Here is an 18,569-nt window from a genome sequence, read left to right on the forward strand (position 1 = left end):
CTTCGTTGTTCTCTGTTGCTGTCCTTCCTCTTCTCGTCAGTCTATTCTTCAATGGAACGTTCGTGGTTATTAAGCAAATTTCCTTGAACTCCAGCTTCTGATTTCGCGGTTTTCGCCCCTTTGTGTCTGTCTCCAGGAGCCGATGTTTAGTGCTCGTCCTGGTTGCTTTCATGGCTATTCATTTCTCTTGGAAGCAGCCTGGTGCAGCCTGGAAGAGACACCGTTGCCGGCAAACGGCCGATTCTTTTCTTTTATTTCGAAGGCAAGTGCAGTGGCCAGTAGGGCCATCCGTATGGCTAAACATAATGTTGGGCATCTTATGTCTCCACCATTATGTCTGAAACTCCTCTGCCGCAGATCTGGAAGCATATCCGCAAAATAAGGGGCAAGTTCATTCCCGATGTCTCGCCGGTCCTTCACCATCTTAGTACTCTTGTGGCGGACCCGTTGCAGGTCGTTACCAAACTGGGTTCCCACTCTTCTTCTGTTAGCTCTGGTTTTCATCTTCCCCAATCTTTCCTTCTTCGTAAACCTGTCCTTGAATCTTGTACTTTGGATTTCTGTACTCATCATCGCCTTCCCTATAACTATCCCTTCTCTCTCTCTCTGAACTTCGGTCTGCCCTGGCCCTCTGCGGTTCTACGGCGGCAGGCTCCGATGGCATTCATTATGAGATGCTTCGCCATCTCCCTCCATGCATGTTTCAGTATTTACTGAGTCTGTATAATCAGATCTGGGAGTCGTCGTCAGTCCCTGAGGACTGGCTCTATGCCATTGTCCTCCCTGCTCGCAAACCAGGGTCTCTGGGAACATCCCCTAAGGACTTTCGCCCTATTGCACTCACAAGTTGTGTCTGCAATCTCTTTGAACGTTAAAGTTCGTCTGATGTGATTCTTAGAACACCATCACCACCACCTCTTCCCCTTCTCAATTTGGTTTCTACAAGTGCCGCAGCACAACAGATGTCCTGGTGAACTTGGAGGTCTATATTCGTAATGCTTTTGCAGCGAAAACCTCCGTTGTTGCCATCCTTTTTGACCTGGAGAAGGCTTACGATACCACTTGGCAATATCATATTCTATCCCAATTTCATTTTTTTTTGGGCCTTCGTGGTCATCTCCCCCTCTTTCTCCGCAGCTTCCTATTTCGTCGTTCCTTTCGGGTGAGGCTTGGTACCGCTCTCTCTGGCTCTTTTAGGCAATATGAGGGTGTACCCCAAGGTAGTGTTCTGAGCACTACTCTCTTTCTGGTTGCCCTCAATGGTCTTCTTTCCTCCCTTTCTTCTGGCGTCTTCTCCGTGCTCTATGTCGACGAACTTCCCCTTTGCCGTAGAGGTGATTATTCGCCTTTCCTTCAATGGCGGCTTCAACTTGCGATTGATGCCGTGTCGTGTTGGGCCACCAGTTATGGCTTCAAGTTCTCAGCAACTAAGACTTGTGCTATGACTTTTTACTCGGAAGCATGTCATTCTACGTCCCTCTTTGTCGCTTTATGTTCATCCCCTTGTGTACAAGGATTCCCCTAAGCTTTTGGGGTTAATCTTTGACACTCATATCTCTTACCTTCACATTGAATTCTCTAAAGCCTTTAACCTCCTTAAGGTTTTGTCACATGCTTCATGGGAGCAGATAAGCTTTTGGGGTTAATCTTTGACACTCGTTAATCTTTGACACTCGTATCTCTTACCTTCACATTGAATTCTCTAAAGCCCTTAACCTCCTTAAGGTTTTGTCCCATACTTCTTGGGGAGCAGATAGGCGCACGCTCCTCTTTACATTCCTCTCTCGTACTCTCTAAACTCGATTATGGTTTCCCTTCCAACTCGTCTGCTTCTACTCTTCGCCGTCTAGATGCTTTGCACCATACTGGGTTATGCCTCTGCTCTGGTGCCTTTTGTTCGACTCCTACCCTCAGCTTGTATGTTGACACTGGCATCCCCTCTCTTTAAGACTGCCGTGATCGCTACTGTTTTCGCTATCTTGCACTGTCCTTTCTATATCCTCACTCTCACCTTTTTCGTGCTTTGAATTTTACCCTTCCTGTAGTTCCGGTTACCCCTTTACCACTTTCCTCCTCCTGTCCGATTGTCTCCTGCAAGATTCTCTTTTGGTTCATATTACCAATATTTCTTCTCGAGTTGTTCTGTCCTTGCCCCCGTGGAGGGTCCCCCTACTGAAATTTTGTAAAACCATGACCCGCATCACTAAAGCTTTTACCCCTCCCACGGTTCTGAAACGCCTTTAATTGAACACTTTTCTTCACTCCCACTCCATTTCAATCCTCACTGATGGGTCTAAGTCTGCAGACGGTGTAGGCTACTGTGTTGTTTTTCCTGACCACACTTGTGTGTCGCCTGCCCCCGGAGACTAGTATCTTCATGGCAGAACTTTATGCTATTCCTATTCTTTCTGCTCTTTGTCTCCTGCTTTCTCACTGTCAGTCCTCCTTTGTGGTTGTAATTGACTCTTGTAGTGCCCTCATGGCTCTGAATTCCTTCAACCCTGTCCATTTTGTAGTCAAGATTCAACATTGGCTGTTTCTTATCTCCAGTAAATTTAAGTCGGTAGAGTTTTGCTGGGTTCCCAGCCATATTGGTGTCTACAAAATGAGTGTGCGGATGCTGCCGCTAGAGAAGCTATCCACTCTTGTCCCATCTCCCGCAAAGGTATTCCTTCCCCAGTTAAACATTCCTCCATCCTTGCCCTTTGGCAGGGTTGTTGGTCTTCTGTTGTTGGTAACAAACTGCTTACTCTTAAGGGTAGTGTGTCCCCGTGGCCTTCCTTTTACCACCGTAATCGGTGGTGGGAAACGGCTCTGGCACAGGTGCGTATTGGTCATACACGTTAACTCAGTCACTTAATGGAGCGCCACCCTGCTCCTTATTGTCCCTCATACAGTCGTGCTTTATTGAATGTCCTGACTTCCAGGACGAATGTGTGTCTTGTTTTTCGACCGTCCCTTCCGACCGTCTTCTCAGCAGAACTTTATGCTGTTCTCTTTGCTCTTCGTCTCCTGCTTTCTCGTTGTCAATCCTCCTTTGTGGTTGTAGTTGACTCTCGCAGTGCCCTCATGGTTCTGGAGTTATTTAATCCAGTCCATCCGGTGGTAGTCGAGATTCAACATTGGCTGTTTCTGATCACCAGTAGATTTAAGACAGTTGAGTTTTGCTGGGTTTCCAGTAATATAGGTGTGTCTTTAAATGAGCATGTGGATGCTGCCGCTAAGGAAGCTATCTGCACTTTTCCCATATCCCATAAAAGTATTTCTTATTCGAACTTTTATCCAGTTATCCATTCCTCTGTCCTTACTCGTTGGCAGGCTTGTTGGTCTTCTGTTACTCTAAACAAACTGCGTACTCTTAAGAGTTGTGTGTCCTCGTGGCCGTCTTCCTCCGCACATTTGATAACCAATTCCTACGATATTAGTAGGAATTTGGCTGTATTAGGCTACTTGTTAGTAATGTTAGTAAATGTGAGTTCCTAGTACAATAAATTGATATTATCACACTAGGGGTTAGTATTTGAGTGTTGGAAATTTCCAACACCCAAATATTACCTGCAGTCACCCTGCAGCATCTCCGTTGCTGCAGGGTGACTCCATGTGAGCGTTTGTGACTGTTGTCAGGTCAGCACAACTGAAGTTCCCTTTGTGCTGGACACTGTTATATACCCCCAGGTAGCCTAATGAGGTAGGTCTGCCTTGTGAGAGTCATTTCGTACCTGACTATATTAAAGCATCTTAAGGAAACGAGGTAAAATGAGATGTCGACAATATGTTAAGACGTGACGTTGACAGAGGTCTTAAAGAGTTACTTAAGTCGTGAGAGTCGACGAGGACAGACGTACGTTATTGCCTCCTGTAAAGAAGGAAGTTTGTAGCTCATGGTGAAATGATTGAGAGAAAGCTATAGGATCAACGTTGTGAGGATGCTGTTTGAGGACGACGTGTAACGTATCTTTGTTATCATCGTAACTATATAGGGGCGGCCTGAAGCCTATTGGGTTGAACAAATCTGTGTGCCTAGTGGGTTGTCGTTCGTTTATTGGTCCTACTATGTGAAAATCCTTTAAATGGATAAATTGGGACGGTATTCTTGTGTGGCAATCTGTTACGCAACTTATCACGCTCAAGTCTGGAAGGGTAGGAGCCAGTAGTGGCACGTCCAAGAGAAATTTGTGGACGACTAGGTATAGCACCATATTTGGGGCGTCGTCACACCATGCTTTTGTGGTTTGTACAGCGGAATTACACGTACATGATGGAATTTGTGTAGTGGAACTCAATGTGTATGAAGATGCTTGTGTAGTGGAACTACATGTGTATTGTGAAGCCTGTATAGAGGACCTTCACGTGTATGAAGAAGCCTGTGTAGTGGAACTGCATGTTTATGGTGGAACTTCAGGAAGTAGTGGTACCTGATGAACAGGAGTTGTCGCTAATGAAGGAAGCCGTGACATGAGCGCTTCAAGAGTATCTACTTAATTCGATGACCTATGGATAGATGGACCTGATAAGGATTTTCAGGATGTAATACAGTGAGTTATATGAACATCATTATTGTTTGAGGGAGTGCATGAATTCATATGCTATGAATGACGCAGTACAAGGTGAGAACGTTAATATTTTCTTGTTTGAGTTAAATTATATGAAATTTGCCTAGCCCAGACTGTGGGAGGGGGCAGGAGGTTGCTGAATAATAGCAGCATCCTAGTGTACTTTATTTGTTGGAGCATTGGTATTATTTTAGCGTCATGCTTGTTTGTTGAAGCTGAAGATAATATGCTGTTATATCTTTATTCGTTGTAATTTTGTAATAAATGTTTGTAGACAACATGTCTTTGCACTTGTCCTGGTGAGAATTTCTAAAGAAAGAGAGAGTGAGTTGCAGGTCAGTCGACAGCAGACATAATATCATAAAGGAGAACTGCAAGGAGGTTATCCCAAAGCGAGGAGTGATGGGTAAGTCATGGTGGCTCAGCGGGGTGTGTACTCATGACACTGGCCAGATTTGACCCGAATCCCCAAATAAGGTGACGTTGAGCCCCTTCTCTATAGGTAAGATTACAGGGTGATTCTCCAGTGTGTGCTCCATTGGTGTAAGTTGTAGCAGGGATAATTATTTTGTCTATATTATTTTATTGGAGGTCGCTTATATAAACTTTTTGGCCTCCCCTCCCCCTCTGATAACACTCAGCTGTAACTTTTTTCTCTTGATGATGGCATTGACTGCTTCATGTCTGGCAATCTTTCCCGGTGACTTACGACAGATGAGACCATGGCTTCCGTATTAGTCACCCGATGCATAGCTGCAGATACACCGGTGTTTGGTGGAAATAGGGCGGCAAGGCGCAGGGGTAACACCAATACGTAGTTCCCGATGGTCGAGGCGGACGCAGGTTCGAATCTTCATCATGCCCTTGTGGATTTGATCATCTCCTTTCTTTTGTTTAGTGTCATCAGGTTCAGTTCTTTCGGGCGCTCTTCATATCCCATCCCTCGTAACTCTGGGACAAGCCTCGTTGCAAACTTCTGAACCTTTTTCAGTTTCCCCATGTGTTTCTTCCGGTGGGGACTCTATGATGAGGCGGCATACTCTAAGACTCTTCTCACGTAGGCAGTACAAAGTGCTCTAAATGCCTCCTTACTTAAGTTTCTTAATGATGTTCTAACTTTTGCCAACGTAGAGTACGCTGCTGTCGTTATCCTATTTATATGTGCCTCAGGAGTTAGATTAGGTGTTACGTCTCCCAGGTCTCTTTCTCCAATCGTCACAGGTAGGTAGTTTCCCTTCATTGTGTACTGTCCCTTTGGTCTCCTATCGCCTAATCCCATCTCCATAACTTAACATTTGCTCGTGTTGAACTCCAGTAGCCATTTATCTGACCATCTCTGCAATTTGTTCAAGTCCTCTTGGAGAATCCTGCACTCCTCATCTATCACAACTCTTCTCGTCAACTTTGCGTCATCCGCGAACATCGACATGTAGGACTCTACACCTGTAAACATGTCGTTAACATATATTAGAAATAGAATTGGTCCCAGCACCGATCCTTGAGGTACTCCACACCTCCACACACGCACCACTGCGAGTGTGTGTGTTCCGTACTTAATATTTCCTTCCATTCATTATATGCTAGAAGTAGCGTTCATGGCAAATACATTATACAAATTCTAACGCGCATATTATTTTTCCACATGGATTTTAGCCAATACAAGTCGAATAACATCATTCTTATACAGAAGGAAAGAGGTATGCTAATTTTGTTTTCTCAACAGTTAAAAAACTCTGCAGCGAACGTGTTAAGAGAGACTTGGCTCATCTACAAGCACACCAAGCTGGTCAAAAAAGTCAACCATGGTCGCGTCCGCACTCATCAGCGCAAGTTCCTGCTTGCTATTTACGCGTATGTACTTACCGCTTAATAGTTAAGATTGACTAATGATATACTAGGAGGGTTGAGGCTTTACTATAAGACCGTGATGCTGTACTGTAAGATTGATTGATGACGTACTAGTAGGGATGATACTGTAGTTTAAGATTGTGATGCTGTACAGGTTAGATTAACTAATGCTGCAACAGTAGAGTTGATGCTGTACTGAGAGAATGTTGTTGTGTACAGATAAGATGACTGATGTATTAGCAAGGATGATGCTGTACAATAATATCATGATGCTGTACAACAAGATTAAATGATGCTGTAATAATAGGATTGGTACTGTACAAGTAAGATTGATTTTGTACCATCAGGATTGTGATGCTACGCAGGTGAAACTGATGCAATACAATCAGGGTTGATGCTTTGTTGGTAAGACTGATTGTTGTTGTTCTGGTACGACTGACTAAGACTAGGTTGCCTGCTGTCGTACTGAGAATATTGTTTGATGATGTTCCCATAATACTGAGCGATTCCGTTCAGGAGAGAATGAATGATTATGAACTGGTGAGATTGACTAATGATGTTTTTGGCAATTTTTTTTATATATTACCAGCAGGAATGACTAGTAATGTTGTTGTGTCAGTCTTACCAATGTAAGACTGACTGACGATGGACAGGAAAGACTGGATGATGCTTGTCTGGCACTGTTAATTGACTATGAAATGATTAGAGTTTCTGAAGATGCCGAAAAGGAGATAATGAGCTGAAGGAATCGTGAATTAATCACTGATCCTTTATCACCGACTGACTTGAGTAATTCTCGCTGAACACTGACAGGACTAGAACACTTTCACCAAACAAAACAAGGTCTTACAACAAGAGCAAAATAATGCAGCCTTAATTCACCTTTTTCAAATTCATAATTAATAACAACACAAGAATAACATTATAAGATCCAGATTACAACAATAATAATGATTAATCAAATTATAAGCTTCAAATAATTCTATGACACTAAAATGTATAAATAATGAACAGTTTCATTCTGCATCTATAAGAGAGAGAGAGAGAGAGAGAGAGAGAGAGAGAGAGAGAGAGAATGTCTGCTTACTTGTTCAACGTTAGAGGCCAAATGTTTGGGGTCAGCTTCACCTACCTTTTGCAGGGTGTATACCCAGGGGTACAAGATACACCCTCCCTGTCTCCCACCACACACACACACACCCTCCCTGTCTCCCACCACACACACACACCCTCCCTGTCTCCCACCACACACACACACCCTCCCTGTCTCCCACCACACACACACACCCTCCCTGTCTCCCACCACACACACACACCCTCCCTGTCTCCCACCACACACACACACCCTCCCTGTCTCCCACCACACACACACACCCTCCCTATCTCCCACCACACACACACACCCTCCCTATCTCCCACCACACACACACACACCCTCCCTGTCTCCCACCACACACACACACCCTCCCTGTCTCCCACCACACACACACACCCTCCCTGTCTCCCACCACACACACACACCCTCCCTGTCTCCCACCACACACACACACCCTCCCTGTCTCCCACCACACACACACACCCTCTCTGTCTCCCACCACACACACACCCTCTCTGTCTCCCACCACACACACACACACCCTCCCTGTCTCCCACCACACACACACCCTCCCTGTCTCCCACCACACACACACACCCTCCCTGTCTCCCACCACACACACACCCTCTCTGTCTCCCACCACACACACACACCCTCTCTGTCTCCCACCACACACACACACACCCTCTCTGTCTCCCACCACACACACACACACACCCTCCCTGTCTCCCACCACACACACACACCCTCCCTGTCTCCCACCACACACACACACCCTCCCTGTCTCCCACCACACACACACACCCTCCCTGTCTCCCACCACACACACACCCTCTCTGTCTCCCACCACACACACACACACCCTCTCTGTCTCCCACCACACACACACACACCCTCTCTGTCTCCCACCACACACACACACCCTCTCTGTCTCCCACCACACACACACACACACCCTCTCTGTCTCCCACCACACACACACACCCTCCCTATCTCCCACCACACACACACACACCCTCTCTGTCTCCCACCACACACACACACACCCTCCCTGTCTCCCACCACACACACACACACCCTCCCTGTCTCCCACCACACACACACCCTTTCTGTCTCCCACCACACACACACACCCTCTCTGTCTCCCACCACACACACACACACCCTCTCTGTCTCCCACCACACACACACACCCTCTCTGTCTCCCACCACACACACACACACCCTCCCTATCTCCCACCACACACACACACACCCTCCCTATCTCCCACCACACACACACACACACCCTCCCTATCTCCCACCACACACACACACACCCTCCCTATCTCCCACCACACACACACACCCTCCCTATCTCCCACCACACACACACACCCTCCCTATCTCCCACCACACACACACACCCTCCCTATCTCCCACCACACACACACACCCTCCCTATCTCCCACCACACACACACACCCTCCCTATCTCCCACCACACACACACACCCTCCCTATCTCCCACCACACACACACACCCTCCCTATCTCCCACCACACACACACACCCTCCCTATCTCCCACCACACACACACACCCTCCCTATCTCCCACCACACACACACACCCTCCCTATCTCCCACCACACACACACACACCCTCCCTATCTCCCACCACACACACACACACCCTCCCTGTCTCCCACCACACACACACACACCCTCCCTGTCTCCCACCACACACACACACCCTCCCTGTCTCCCACCACACACACACACTCTCCCTGTCTCCCACCACACACACACACCCTCCCTGTCTCCCACCACACACACACACCCTCCCTGTCTCCCACCACACACACACACCCTCCCTATCTCCCACCACACACACACACCCTCCCTATCTCCCACCACACACACACACACCCTCCCTATCTCCCACCACACACACACACACACACACACACACACACACACACACACACACACACACACACACACACACACACACACACACTCCCTGTCTCCTCCCTGTCAAGAATGTTAAACCAGGCAGTTAAAATGCAGTGATTCATCTTATCATTTGTTATACCAATCCTCATACGGTTTCCCTCATTATGAGTAATATAATTTGTTTCCTCTGATAAACTGATGTGTACCAGTGTAGTATATCCCCCCATCTCCCTTTCATTCAAGAGCAATGCTAGAGACTGTGTGCTCCGAAATGTATGCTATATTGGACATACCATATATACATTGAGGAGACGTCTTACACTTCCTTTGGAAGGAGGCATTAAGCAATATCACTTTTAAGACCATTCTGAATTGCCAGGGCATAGTTTAGGACACCACACTAATCACACCAACAATTGTTGGAGGTTCTATATACTTGGGGGGGGGGGGGGGGTGTTCATTCGGGAGCTCACACCGGTAATCAACATTCAGGTGAATTCGGCTTCAAGTCTACAATTATTAGACGGTCCTCCTAAGATCCAGAAGGAAGATAGCAGACCCGGGAGACAACTAATTGATGGAGTAAGGCAGCAATCACCTCACGCCATTTTTTTGAGCTCTGCGATCAAGGTGGTTAGGTGAACCGTAGGGTGATGTGAACCGTATGGAGGTGAACCTTCGCTATAAATGTCTGTTTCTGCATGAAAGCTTCACGGGAGATATCTCCCGTACACGAGGCTAACCATAGCCCGTGCTTCTTGCCCCGCTCCTGTGCCAGGTAAGTTACGGGCTCACTATAGCCCGTGCTACTTGGAACTTGTTCCAAGTAGCTGAATCTATAACAACAACAACATGAAAGCTTCATATGCCTACGTCTTTAGTGCATTGAGCGCATTCCAAAACAATTCGATTGTTCATAATTACGCAGATAGGATTTCGTGTGTTTTTCTGTTCAAGAGTATGCGTGTAATAGTTTATTTGGCTAAGTGCAGTAGTTCACTGAACAATACTTTCGATTGTTTCCCCTACCTTACATTACTTTATTCTTGCAGGCTGAGAAAGGTGAAGATGGATCAAAGGAAACTCATGGACAATGCTAACACCATTACCGACATGGCTAAGGTAAACCAGTACCTCCTACTTTATACAATTATAGAAATCTTTTATTCACGAGTCACTTGACAGTTTTACTCCCTGTGCTTTTGTGACGCCATGTTCTCATGTGACGCCATGTTCTCATGTGACGCCATGTTCTCATGTGACGCCATGTTCTCATGTGACGCCATGTTCTCATGTGACGCCATGTTCTCATGTGACGCCATGTTCTCATGTGACGCCATGTTCTCATGTGACGCCATGTTCTCATGTGACGCCATGTTCTCATGTGAAGCCATGTTCTCATGTGACGCCATGTTCTCGTGTGACGCCATGTTCTCATGTGACGCCATGTTCTCATGTGACGCCATGTTCTCATGTGACGCCATGTTCTCATGTGACGCCATGTTCTCATGTGACGCCATGTTCTCATGTGACGCCATGTTCTCATGTGACGCCATGTTCTCATGTGACGCCATGTTCTCGTGTGACGCCATGTTCTCATGTGACGCCATGTTCTCATGTGACGCCATGTTCTCGTGTGACGCCATGTTCTCATGTGACGCCATGTTCTCATGTGACGCCATGTTCTCGTGTGACGCCATGTTCTCATGTGACGCCATGTTCTCATGTGACGCCATGTTCTCATGTGACGTCATGTGGCATCATGTTCTCATGTGACGTAAAGTTCCCCTGTATAAATTATGTAAATAATTTTATCTTGTAACATCATGTTCCTTCTGTTACATCGTATTCTCCTGTGACATTATGTTCCTGTGTGACATCATTTGCTACCATGACATCATGTTCCTCTGTAATATCATGTTCACCTGTGATGCAATTTTAGCTGTGACCTCATGTTGCCTTACGATATAATGTTCCCTGTGATATATGCTTCTGTGACAAGATTTTGTCCTGTGACATCAAGTTCACCCGTGAGATTATATTCCACTGTGGTATCATATGCTGTAATAGGCTTGTTACACTTAATGATAGACCTAAATAGGTACGCAGGAGTTAGTCAGCATGTTGTGGGCTGCATCCTGAGCGCGGTCAGTACTCGACCATGGGGGGGAAGGGTGGGGGGGGGGAGACCTTGGTATAAGCCTAACATGTACTGTATGGATAACCATGTACTGTATTTCATGTCCCCCGACACAATGAATTATTATTAAATCTGTTAAAGAATCCGCAACAACTATGGGATGGTTATTGTCCAAACCCAAAGTTAAGCCAATGGCCAGTATTACCTCTATTCCTTCTATAGGAATATGCTCTACTACTGATAGTGAACCTAACCTGCCTTTAAAATATGGCGATTTCAAGTGAACTATTAAAAGGGGCTACACACAAAGTGGCAGGTAATCCACCTAAAACGACACTTTGCTTCCCATCAGTTGACACTTCCTTGGGTAACGAGCTCTTTAAAATTAGATATTGGGCTGCTGCACTATATCTGTCCTACCACACTGGTCACTCTATACATACCTTTTCGAAGTGTATGGTGCAAACAATCCTGGTTTCTCCCTCTTATATGTTCATAGCGAGCGGGTTTCTACTGGTGGTGTCACACAACTCACCAGTATAACGTCCAGATGCGGGTTGTTATCTGACCTGCTCTTACACTTAGCAGACACGCGTCCTTTCTTACACTTAGCAGACACGCGTCCTTTCTTCCCGCATGTCCAACACACTATGTCTCTCCTTGGCCTTGTTCCCTTCAGACACATCAGTGTGTCGTGGTACACCTGTGGACCCTTCACGACACACCAGTGTATCGTGGTACACCTGTGGACCCTTCACGACACACCAGTGTATCGTGGTACACCTGTGGACCCTTCACGACACACCAGTGTATCGTGGTACACCTGTGGACCCTTCACGACACACCAGTGTATCGTGGTACACCTGTGGACCCTTCACGACACACCAGTGTATCGTGGTACACCTGTGGACCCTTCACGACACACCAGTGTATCGTGGTACACCTGTGGACCCTTCACGACACACCAGTGTATCGTGGTACACCTGTGGACCCTTCACGACACACCAGTGTATCGTGGTACACCTGTGGACCCTTCACGACACACCAGTGTATCGTGGTACACCTGTGGACCCTTCAGGACACACCAGTGTATCGTGGTACACCTGTGGACCCTTCACGACACACCAGTGTATCGTGGTACACCTGTGGACCCTTCACGACACACCAGTGTATCGTGGTACACCTGTGGACCCTTCACGACACACCAGTGTATCGTGGTACACCTGTGGACCCTTCACGACACACACGTGATCAGACTTAACGGGAGGAGAGAGAGAGAAAATGATAAGGATGTATGTGAAGAACTTAACACAAGTTTCCAAGACGTCTTCAAGCTGGAACCTGATCCGCCACTATAGCTAAATGCCCTATTTCTACGAATACCTCTAAAGACCTGACTTATTAAAATGGGTGACATATAAGAAATAAGACAGCAACTACAGAAACTGGATGTGAGAATATATCGCAGTGGCTACTAAATGAGGCAGCATAGGCACTATGCACTTCCCTTGCTATAGTATTTTATTTTTCTCTGGAAATCGGAGAACTTCCAGGCTGCTGGAAAACGAATAATGTGCCAATATGTAAACAAAGAAGTAATAAAAAACCACTGAACTATAGACAAGTATCACTAACACACACACTGCAAGTAATTAGAGAGAGAGATCCGTGGCAGACTCGTGTGACATTAATTAAGAACAGCTATATATCGTTACAAAATACCGACACAGTTTTAGCCAAGAGAAATTAAGCTTGACTAACTTGTTGGAATTCTTCAATAAATTGACCGAGACCACACAAAAGAGAAAAGAATGGGCAGACTGTGTATTCCTCGTGCCACACATGAGACTATCACAACGATCGAGACAGACTGATATATTGGGAGAGTCCTAAATTGGATGCAAAAGTACCTTTCAGTAAGGAAATGAAGGATAACAGTGAGAGTGGCGAAACGTTACAAATGGAGTGCAATATCATATCAATGTTTGCAGATGATACAAAACTAATGAGAGGAGTTTGGACTAACAGAGGTTGTAATACCTTTAAACGGAGCTGGGCACGTTTCAGAAGTAGTCTGAAAAGTACTAAGTAGAGTTTAACCCAGAAAAATGTAAGGCCATGCGGACCGGAATAAAGAGACAATTCTTGCAACAGAGACCGAGGAAGACCAGGTTTTAAACATACGGAAATTATCCTTGTAAGACCTCAAAGAAATAAGGAACAAAATCAGTCAGCGGTTCAACAGGGACCATTTACTGGGCCTAGAGACAAAAGGTAATACTAAGAATGGAAGAAGAAAAAGATGTAGATAAATCAGAACAAAAGAGCCACAAACACTACATGAGAGAGAGAGGTTGGTTGGTTAGGAAGGACAACGTATTTCTAGGAAAACTAAGTGAAGCAAAAATGTAGATGATGTATCATCCAAGATAAAAAAAAAAAACACCTAAGCCTCTGTACTTACGCAACAAAAGACAGACAGAAAAAAGGGGAGCAGAGAGATTGGATGGATTCACAGACCTTGGCAAGGAAGTATGTGACGTACTAAATTTTAATATAATTGCTCAATGAAATGACATTAACGTGATGAATCAATGAGAAAATCAGCAGGAGCCATGAGGCGAATTCGGACCTGCACGCTTGGTAGTCACAAGCACACGCCCTAGACCACTACACCACAACATGGTCTAAAGTAACGCAACCTGGGATTCGACTGAATCCTCTAGGGAATTGAGGCTTCTACTGAAGCACGTAGCCTTCCTGGTTTGGTGCCTTCTTTTGATAATTGCTTACTTCTACTGAAGCCCAATCAGGGTTTCATGCATTGCCCCCATGCACTATGGCGGTGTTCTCGGAGTTCTATCATTGGAAGCCTCAAGAACCCTAAAGGCTTTCTAGAGAAAGAGGAGTGCAAAGAATGAACGAGTGGAGTACTATTAAAATAGATACTCGTGGCCAATCCTGTTCCTCATATACGGCATCGACCTAAAAGAAAAATTAATTTTTATTAATGTCTGAAAATAATGGGAACTAAAGGAATAAAACACAACATAGGAAGACTAGTACTCCGCCAAGTGAACCAGACACTCCACAGGTGGTTTGAAAAATGTTTGCTGGACCAATGAAAAGTTATAATTTTAATAACAAGAGTAAACAGAACCATATGACAGTAAATGCTGGCCAACGTTTGTATTACTTTCAGGAATTTGAAGAAAGGAACCTCCCGAGTGCATTATACAACCTATGTTCAACCTACACCTGGGTTACACACCCCAGGTAGATTCCACACATGTAAACACACTGAACAAAACAATCTTTTAAAGATATGGTTCAATGTGTATTTATGTATTGAGAGAACTGACCTATGAGGAAACTGAACCTCTTGTGAAGAAAGAACACGTGGGACATTATAACTATACAGTATACTATTCTGAATTAAAAAAAAATAGGCAAGAAGCAGTGTTTAAAGTCAGCAAATTAAGACAAAGAAATATAAAAAATTCCATGTAAGCCTAAAGAAATGAAGCACTTTTGATATTGGTGGTCGAAGTTAATCGAAACTTATCTGTAAAAATGTAAGCAAAAGTGAATTAGTAGTCATTGCATAATACCGTTAATAATTCCAACCCCGGGATTTTGTAGCTGATACTCAATCCAATTACAGCATATAGGTACGTACAAACACATAGTCACACACATTATCAACATATCTTGGTTGAAAATTTCGATGGAAAATATTACCAATTATGTATGATTGACCTTCCGGTTACAAACACAGTAATTCTATAGCCTTGTTCTTCTCCCACAGACGCAGAACACCGTGTATGAGCTGGTGTCGGATATGAGTGGGCGTCAAGACGTGCTGGATGAAAGGGTCAGCTCGCTGGAGGAACGCCTTACCTCCATCCAAGAGTCACTTGATGCTCTTCCGGATGTCCTGTCGCGGTGTCTGCAAAAACACCAAGACCTCTTGGACCAACGGCGCCTCACGGGCCCCTCCTCCAACTCCCTCCATCCTGATATGGCAGCGCGACCTGGCGGATATCCGGTCCTCTCAGCAAGTCAATCTCCAAGAAGTTCAAGTGTCTGGCAACAGCAGCAGTCACAAGCTAGTGCGCCGCCACTGTTTCCTCGATCAGGGCTAAGTCCAACGCTACCAGCTTTAACAGCACCAGCGACTCCTGTAAATATCATGTCAGGAGAGCGGTCGCCTCCCGCGCCGGGATCGCTGAGTGCTCAGTCATTGCCCAAATCGGAGGCGTGAAGTCAAGCCGTCCAACTGCGGGCAGCAGCAGAAGTGAGAGTAGCAACCGCAGTTGTTTGTAGGCTACTGCTGATGTCCGCAACCTATCCGCTTCAATACTCGCCACTACACCATCATTTCTACCAACACCTCCCAATCCTGCGATCCACCACAATACCTATAATGGGTACTCAGTGGCTGCTATGTGGCCAGGTTGCCCGCCACCACTTCCTCCCATCAATGTCTACAACCTCTACTCTCTTCCCATCACTCAGTGCATAATGTGATATTAGACAAGACAAATTATGGCAGGGCAGCTTCTGTGCTCTGTCAACCGTTTGCAGTTTGTGAGACTTCTCTGTGCTCATCATACTCTTTGCTAAGGTCGACGCTTACTTCCTAGGGACTACTTTTCATATAGGATAACTGGACTCGTTGTAGAGTGGTGACTTATCCTATCCATGCCCCTCACTGTATCCGTCAATAATGTTGCTAGGTTGTTGTAACACTTCGAAAACGAGAAACATTACTCTTTTAAGGGAACGAATACTCTTAGCTCGAAATCAACACACCCGGACAACTGTTATTTTCTTGTGGTTGCTACAATTTCTAACGTAGGTCGGCAATATTTATCAGGCTGTCAGCTGTCCCTGGTGGATGCTAACACCCTCTGGAGGAAGTCGATCATTGTAGAAGAAACTTGAACGTTCCTTCACAAAGGTTGTGGCTCACAACATGGATGGCAACTGTCACATCTGTGGAAGACTTGGTCTTAATGGGGGCAAACGTCCCTGGTGGACGTGGCAGCTCCGTGAAATGCGTCTGTAGTCCTGGAAAGATGGGTTGCTTTCAGATGGAAAACAACATCTACAAGCAGAGAAGTTTTCACTATAATTAAGTCCTACTATTGGGAAGATGGTTCCTGGCGCATAATGTCTTATGAAAGTAGGAAAACGAACATAATAACCAAGAATTAATGAGTATTCAATAACGTTATCTTTCCCTCGAGGTGCATGTCCACAACACTGTCAGGTTTATGCTAATCATACACATGGTGTAAATTTACGATACTAGTGTATGTGCACATTTCACCCCTGAATACGTGGCTTATACCCTTGGTTGTCCATTGAAGATATTCTCGGGCTTATGTCCACATTATTCCCGGGTATATTTCTGCAACTTCTGGGTGATCCAAGACACTGTCCGAAGAATATCCTGGGCTGACCCAAACCTATGCGCATTTTGCTCCTCGATATGACCATTGCCCTCCTAAGTGTCAGTCCTTGATGTATCTTGGAATATGTGCCCACCACTCTCAAGTGCCAACTCAAGACACTTCCCAGAATATTTTCTCAATATTTCTAACAACAAAAATTACAGTGCCTCCCTGCGAGTCGAGACCCGTAAACCAGGATGGACCCTCCACTGAGCAACGTCTATCAAATTAACACCCAGAATCTGTGAGATATTTGACGTTTCTAAATTCATATAAACTTATTTTCCATATTTAATAATACCTTGATATATAAATATATGTGTAAAAATCTGGAAATATGGTTGATCATCTTGATTTATGTGGTATCTCTCCAGTGAACCGGAATTATCTAGGAAGATGTCAAGTGTTTACAAATGTAGGGGACAATGCTCTATTAGTTAACGACAGCACCTCCTGGGGGAGGATGGATAGTACATGAGGGCAGACGATATTCTCTGGCGGGGCCCCTGATGGTGCTGTGACTGCTACATATCAGACCAGAACCTACCACAGGCTCTGCTACTTAACCCACTCCCATCACCGCCCATCCCCTCCCCTCTTGATCACCCATCCAAACACACACAACTATTGTTCAGGTGCTTTTATGGGCTATATACTGTTCTCTTACTCGATAAGTCTTACTAAGGGATGACAATTTTTTACAAAATATTTATAGCTTTCAAAAGTATTAAGTTTCTTTATCCCCCCTTTCACTCTATCCTTTGTGTGGTCATTTTCGTATAACTGAATCACGTGTTTTTATAATATTTTTACAAACACACAAACTCACTCACATATACACACACACACACAATCACAAACACACATGTACACACACTTACAAGATTCTCAAAGGAATTGATAGGGTAGATCGACAATTTATTTAACAGGGAGGGGGGGGGGGGGCACACGCACAAGGACAAGACAGGTAGAAACTGAGTACCCAGATGAGTCATAGAAAGAACTCTTTTTAGTGTCAGAGTAGTTAACAAATGGAATGCATTAGGCAGTGATGTGGTTGAGGCAGACTCCATACACAGTTTCAAATGTAGATATGATAGAGCCTAATAGGCTCAGGAATCTGTATACCAGTTGATTGACTGTTGAGAAGCGGGACCAAAGAACCGAAACTCAACTTGTGCAAGCACAACTAGGCGAGTACGTACGTACGTACGTACACACACACACACACAAACATACACACACATAAACATACAAACACACAAACATACACACACACACATATATATATATATATATATAATATATATATATATATATATTTTATGTTGACCAAAAAATATTTAAATCGAAAACTTGGACAGCGATGAAGCCACACATTTAAGCCACGGCTTAAATCGGTGCAGATGCCGCTACCCTGTGTGAGTGTGTTCTATACTCTAGTCTTACTAAGGTGGGTTTAGTACAAATAAGTCCTTCATTCATCTATAATACATATACATAACATATACAACAAAAATTTCTTAACCTCTGGTATAC

The 18,569-nt window shown here is 45.0% G+C and overlaps 1 protein-coding gene across 1 annotated transcript in view; it reads left to right on the forward strand.

Annotated features, from left to right (window-relative positions):
* Positions 1-18,569, forward strand: part of LOC123771328 (small conductance calcium-activated potassium channel) — a 623,340-nt gene that overhangs the window by 604,295 nt on the left and 476 nt on the right. Inside the window, 3 exon segments of the mRNA XM_069305218.1 lie at positions 6,277-6,404; positions 10,484-10,553; positions 15,380-18,569. The exon segment at positions 15,380-18,569 is cut by the window's right edge and continues 476 nt beyond it. Of these exon segments, the coding sequence (XP_069161319.1) occupies positions 6,277-6,404; positions 10,484-10,553; positions 15,380-15,835 (654 nt within the window). The 3' untranslated portion in view covers positions 15,836-18,569.

Source organism: Procambarus clarkii, chromosome 54 (assembly GCF_040958095.1).
Source record: "Procambarus clarkii isolate CNS0578487 chromosome 54, FALCON_Pclarkii_2.0, whole genome shotgun sequence".
NCBI classification, from domain to species: Eukaryota; Metazoa; Arthropoda; class Malacostraca; order Decapoda; family Cambaridae; genus Procambarus; species Procambarus clarkii.